Raw genomic sequence first — 7,094 nt, 5'->3', positions numbered from 1 at the left:
AAATAATTAACAAAATAACTAATAAATAAGAATTGAGGTGTTACAACTCCCCTCCACTTAAAATATTTCCGTCCTCGAAAATTACCTCAAACAAACAACTCGGGATACGACTCCCTCATCTGACTCTCGAGTTCCCAAGTCACATTCCCACCTGTCAGTCCTCCCTAAACTAATCTTACCAAGACAATCTCTTTTCCACGAAGTTGCTTCAACTCCCGATCTTCTATCCTCATAGGTAATATCTCCACAGTAAGGTTATTCCTCAATGTACCTCCTCATCTTTGTTTTTTCTTTACATGTGTGTGGTGATTATCTTTATATCTATTGCCTTAATGGGATTGTCCCAAATGAAAGGAGATTAAAAAATGGGATAATGAGAGTTAGGTACAAGGCCATGGTTTAAATTGGTATTTAGGCGGGAGTCTTTACTGCATAATTCACGGTTTGTGATGTTACAATACCCTTGGTGTTAACTTGAGTATCGAAAGAATTGACTTTTAGCAGATTCAAATTTAGGATCACATATGAGTATTGGTATTAGTATTTTTCATAGGCTATTTTCATATGTGTTTCTTCATTTACATTGCTATCATGCATGCTAAGTTGATTAAGGACAAGCAACGATTCAAGTTTGGGGGAGTTTTATCACAATCATTTTTATTGTATTAATTGACTCGATTTTAGTAAGTTTTTGTGTTGTTTTATGTTCCTTTTCTTCCAATAAGCTGGATTTTTACTTTGCATTGCAAGCACAAAACAACCGAAACCGTGTATGGAAAGAAATAAAATTACAAAATACATGTTGTGACATACATCATGACACCATTCATGCTCCAGAAGGATTTTGTCATCGTGGATACTAGAGGAAAGGAAGAAGAGCATCTATGAAGACCTTGGCGGGCGGGTCGTTAGCCATGCTGATGTCCGTCATAGATCCAAGATTCATAGTTCCATCTCCAGCACGTCGTGACAGGAAGGCCTTCAGCCATGAAAATGTTAGTCATGGATCCAGGATTCAGAGTTCTATCTCCACTGCATCATGAAAGGTAGGTCATCGGTCATGCTGATGTTATTCATGGATCCATGATTCAGAGTTCTATCTCCAACACGTCATGATGGGCTGGCCGTCATGCACCATGACGCCCACTCTAGATTTTTTTGTGTTTTCTGTTTCAGTAACCCCCACTTTCTCCATGTTTTGGCCACAATTTATGCCTTTTTTATGAGTGTTCATTTCTCCACAAGTAGGATTTGAACCCATTGTAATGGCCATCCTACCATAAGATTTGTCAATTATTCATTCTAAGTAGAGCAGGGGATATGGGTCTATAAGGAAGGCCATGTTGATATCGGTGAAATCTATGCATATTCTCCAATTCCCTGAGGATGATCACTATTACAACCTTAGACACCCAAGTGGGTATTCTACCTCGTTGATGAATCTTACTTCTTTTAGCTTCTTTACTTATTTTTCGATTATTATTCTCTTTTTTGTCCATTTTTCTCATTTGAATGAATGTTTTGGCGTTGACATTGAGGATGAGATGATGAAAAATAATGATAGGATATATCTTGCGCATGTCTAAGGGGAACTAGTAGAACAAATCCACATTCTTACTTAGCAAGCAGATGAGCTCTTCTACTTCGTCTTTAGTTTGGGAAGAACTCAACCTGGTGGTGGTCTGGAAACAATGAGGGTCAATCGATACTTAATTTAGTTCCTATATAGAATCTAGTACATCTTCTAGGTACTCTTCTCTAAGGTCAAGATCCACAAAATTCCCGTTGTTGGGGTTGAAAATCGGTGATGGATCGACTATCATTTCCTCCATTGTCTTCTCTAAGGCTATCTTGGTAACATTTTGTGACTACTTCATGGTCTTCTTTTACCATGCATACACATTCGTTATCCAAAGGATATTAAGTCATGGTGGTTTATATATATATATATATATATATATATATATATATATATATATATATATATATATATATATATATATGTGAGTGTGTGTGTGTGTGTGTGTGTGTGTGTGTGTGTGTGTGTGTGTGTGTGTGTGTGTGTGTGTGTGTGTGTGTGTGTGTGAGAACAAATTGCTTGAAACCCTTAATTTTTTTTAAGATTTTAATTTATTTAGATTAGAAATATATTTTAAATCTACTTCTAAAATATTCTAACATAGGTGTTAAAATAAAATATTAATTAACTTACCTTTAAAACTTTAATATTAATAAATTAAAGTATTCTTTTATTTTTAAAAATTCAATAAATGTCTTAAATTTTTCACTCGAGAAAGTAAAAATTGACGTTGAGTAGGTTGTCTCAATCTTAATTTCATTATGGTGGTTACAATTGCAGACCAAACTCTACAGCTTGTGAGTATGAAGAAATCGGCGGGCGTAGGAAATACAAAGGTTAGCATTGACATACCTAATGATCTGGCCTTTTCTATTTTGTCAAAAATGTCGATTAAATCTTTGAAGCGTTTTGAATGTGTATGCAAACCATGGACCCTTTTGCTTAAAAACCCTATTTTCACGAGATTGTTTTATGACAATTTCTTATATAATAACGATTGTTATTATCATAATAGATCTCTTTTTCTGCATCATCTTATTGATATCAATTCCGAGACCAAATTTATGTTGTATTCTTATTCTGGTGAGAGGTATGAGAGTATGACCAAATTAAATTGGCCAAATCCATTTCAAGAAGAGGATCCTGATTTTGATATTTTGGGATCTGGTATTATTAATGGAGTTCTTTGTCTAATTAGTTGCTCTCATCCAACTCTAAAATTTGTATTGTGGAACCCAACTACTCAAGAATTGAAGGTTATTCCTAACAGTCCTTTTGATTTCGTTGGAGATGAACTTGATATTACTGCACATGGTTTTGGCTATGATTGTGTTGGAGATGACTATAAGGTGATTCGAGAGATTTCACTTGATCTAGAATATCTAGAAAGTGACTATGACATTGAAATTGTGTCATTGGGAAAAATATCTCACAACCCTTTTTGGGAGATATATAGCCTACGAAGTAACTCTTGGAAGAAACTTCAATATGATATACGCCATGAATATTCAAGTAAAGGAGTGTGCTTGGATGGAGTGTGTCATTGGTGGTGTGAAAGCAACTATAATGATGATAAAGATGATGGAATATATCTATTGTCATTTTACCTAAACGATGAAGTATTCCTTATCACACCCATAGAAGACCATACTTTTGAATTAGGGACTACAACAAGAGAGTTATGTGTGTTAAATGGGTTCATTGCTTTAATCTCAACAAATAAACAAATGGAATCTCTTCACATATCGATTTTGGGTGAACTTGGTGTAAAAGAATCATGGACTAAACTATTTATTGTTTGCCCCATGCCTTACATTAAATATTCGACAGGAGTAGGAAAAAAGGGCGATATATTATTGGTAAAAGAAGACGGAAAACTCCTCCGTTTTAATTTAAGCACACAACAAATTGAGGAACTCAAATTTGCAGGAAGTCAATTTTTGGGTAGGACAATACTCTATAAAGAAAGTCTTCTTCCAATTTTGGAGTAGGACAATACTCAAAGTGGTCTCACAATTGTGCATCAAGAAAAAATTTGATATTGTAAGACTTTAGTAATTTCATTTTGATGTTTTTATTTCTTCTTATATTCTATAACTTCAGTTACATTTGAATTGTTAAGCAATAAATAGAAGCACAAAATAATATTGAACTTTGAAATGTATAAAACATATTCCCCAGGTATTTTAGTCAAAGTACTTTTTATATATTTATGATATGGATGATCACATGTTGATTTTAGCGTAATTGTATATTGTGTGATGTTAATGTTGTTAAATTGTGTTTAAATGTATGTATTTCATGTGATTGATTTGTTGTTTGGTGTTAAAATTGTTGCTTTGTGATTTGTATTAGTTATGTATGATGTTCCTGGACTTAGAACTGATGTTGCTTGTAGAGATGTGTAAGGTGCATATCTCAAATTTTGTTTATTTTTTGAACCACAAAATGGAGTAATTTTTTTAGTAATATTATAATATCATCTTTACGATGATGAAATAAAGAGATTTTTACCTGTCACCCTACACTTAAATTTAACCCTACACTTAAATTTAACATTCTCTTAATTGTAATATTTTCACCGTAATATCCTTTGTGATTTTTTATATTTTTAAAAAATATTGTGTTTTTTTAGATTTTTAGTAAATTTCAGAGTTTTGACTGATTTTTTAGGTGATTCATTAGTTTTAACTGGATTTTTTGAAAATTTATGATTTTTACCGGATATTTGCGAAATTATAAGTGTTTACTAGACTTTTGAAACAATCTATGAGTTTCTACATGATTTTTTTTAAAAAGGTGTAATTTCTTTTTATTGAATTTGAACTATTAAAATTTTCAAATATATTACATGATTTTCAAAAATCTATGAGCTTTTATTGAATTTTTAAAAAATTATTCGAGTTTTAATTGGATTTTGGCAAAATATTTTTTTGGTCCCTTATATTAACCTCGGGGTTCATTTTGGTCCCTTAACTTCAAAAAGTGTCATATTGGTCTCTTAACTCTTCAAAAGGTGTCATTTTAGTTTTTTTGTCACATTAGCGACGGAAAAATTCAAAAATTGGTCGTTAAATCAGTCGCTAATATGACAAAAAAAAACTAAAATGACACATTTTGAAGATTTATGGACCAATATAACACATTTTGAAGAGTTAATGGACCAATATAACATTTTTTGAAGTTAAGGGACCAAAATGAACTCCGGAGTTAACATAAGGGACCAAAAAGAGTATTTTGCCTTGGATTTTTTTTAAATCTTAGTTTTTATCGGATATTACAAATTATCTACGAGTTTTTTACTGAATTTTTCAAAAAATCCAAAAGTTTTTATGGGTTTTTAAAATATCTACGAGTTTCATCGAATTTTTCAAATATAGTACCAGATTTTTCAAAAACTTTATGAGTTTTTACCAAATTTATTAAAAGTCTGATAGTGTTAATTTTTTTGTTTACCTATACAAAAGGAATTGTCGTTTTTCTTTTTTTAAATTCAAAGAATTACAAAATATATGGGATTTATCAAAAATCTGGTAGTGATAACTTTGTTTTTTATAGACTTACCTGATATGAACTATCAGATTTTATTTAAAAATCGGTAAGTTTTTTCACCCACTAGTTTTTAAAAAATAATGGTAAAAAAGCATAATGAATTTTTAGAATAAACTATCAAATTTTTATATTAATAGAGGATTTTTCAATTATACTTGTTGTGAATCTTGTTGTGAATTACGGCAAAATTCAATATCAATTTGTAAGGCAAAGAATAGTAGAAACCAAAATAAATGGTATACAACGATAATAATTCATACACAGATAAAAAAACATAATAAGGCGATAAAAAGATGAATGTTTGTTTACCTAGTTCAATCAATCGATCTACTTTGGGGGAGAGAGCAGCTCTCCAAATCACTATACTCATAAAGTTGTTACAAGAGATTACAAACGAGTTACAAGAAAATAGCTTTCACAGTTCCCAAAGAACAAACACTATTTTCTACCCAAGTGTTTCTCAATCTCTCCAACTCTCAATATAAGAATAACTCAAACCCAAGGTGTTTAGAAGTATTTCTCAATCCCCTTAGATAACTTCAAAAGGTTTTCCAAAAACCTTTGTCTTTCTAAGTTTTACCTTGAATAACTCAATATAAGAATAACTCAAACCCAAGGTGTTTAGAAGTATTTCTCAATCCCCTTAGATAACTTCAAAAGGTTTTCCAAAAACCTTTGTCTTTCTAAGTTTTACCTTGAAATTCCCTAAACTCTTATTCTTCCTGCTTGTTGCTTTAAGCTCTAAGATTGCCTTACTATAATAACAGAAAAGATAATATTTATAATAGGCAAAATCCAACAAATCCATATCAAATCCCAAAAAATATCTCCTTGATTGTTAGTATAAAAAATATTATTATGATTTTTTAATATTTCTCAAATATTATAAATATCTTATAATATCTATTCGATTATTATAAATATATATCTTATAATATCTTTTAAAATATCATAAATATATCTTACAATATCTTTTAGAATACTATAAATATCTTATAATATATTTTTATATTAATTTAAATTATCTCGAAATTAATATAAAATATTCTAACATTAATGAATAGATCAATGAATCAAATCGATCGAGTTCGATACCCGTGAACAGTTCGGACCAGATTGTTTTTTTCTTTCTGATTTTTGGCAATCTTATTTTCTTTCTCTTCGTCAACAAATGTTGTAAGACATATTCCAACAATCTCCACATTGACTTTAAACCGTGTTGATACTAATTTAGAATACTATAAATATCTTATAATATATTTTTATATTAATTTAAATTATCTCGAAATTAATATAAAATATTCTAACATTAATGAATAGATCAATGAATCAAATCGATCGAGTTCGATACCCGTGAACAGTTCGGACCAGATTGTTTTTTTATTTCTGATTTTTGGCAATCTTATTTTCTTTCTCTTCGTCAACAAATGTTGTAAGACATATTCCAACAATCTCCACATTGACTTTAAACCGTGTTGATACTAATTTAACCATCAACAGCATTACTGCTCTCTACCAGGTTGAAACTCTAATCAATAACCTTGATCAAATTCAAACAACCCTTGAATCTTGATCTTACCACTTGCATCCACTTGTTTCCAATTACCCTTTTCTTCTTATGTAATTTAACAAGCCTATAAGTATGATTTTTCAACCACCCTTGACTCCACCTGTTTTCAAATGCCTCCCTAAAGGTTTTTCTTCTTTTATTTTGCATTCCTTCAGCCATATTAAAAACATAATATCCAAGGCTAGAATAATCGTCCCTTCGAGATTCTACAATAAACCTCCTTACCTTATCACGAGTCAAATGATAATCAGAGATCTTTGTAACCGTTCCCTAACTACTACTAGTACCTACAGTAGGAAACACCACCTCAAATTGAGTTTTCTCCATTATAGTTTCTCCCATGTTTCTCCCTTGGTTTTCATTATTCTTCCTCTGAAGAAATTCTATACCAAC

General features: G+C 31.0%; 1 protein-coding gene across 1 annotated transcript; it reads left to right on the top strand.

Annotated features, from left to right (window-relative positions):
* Nucleotides 1-2,340: 2,340 nt before the first annotated feature.
* LOC131613221 (putative F-box protein At3g16210) lies at nucleotides 2,341-3,570 on the top strand. The gene has a single exon (XM_058884910.1). It carries the CDS (start codon nucleotides 2,341-2,343, stop codon nucleotides 3,568-3,570), a length of 1,230 nt encoding a protein of 409 aa, XP_058740893.1.
* The last annotated feature ends 3,524 nt before the right edge of the window (nucleotides 3,571-7,094 follow it).

This window comes from Vicia villosa, linkage group LG6, assembly GCF_029867415.1.
Source record: "Vicia villosa cultivar HV-30 ecotype Madison, WI linkage group LG6, Vvil1.0, whole genome shotgun sequence".
NCBI lineage: Eukaryota > Viridiplantae > Streptophyta > Magnoliopsida > Fabales > Fabaceae > Vicia > Vicia villosa.
Note: the sequence above shows the minus strand (reverse complement) of the source record. Positions and strands in the feature narration are given on the sequence as shown.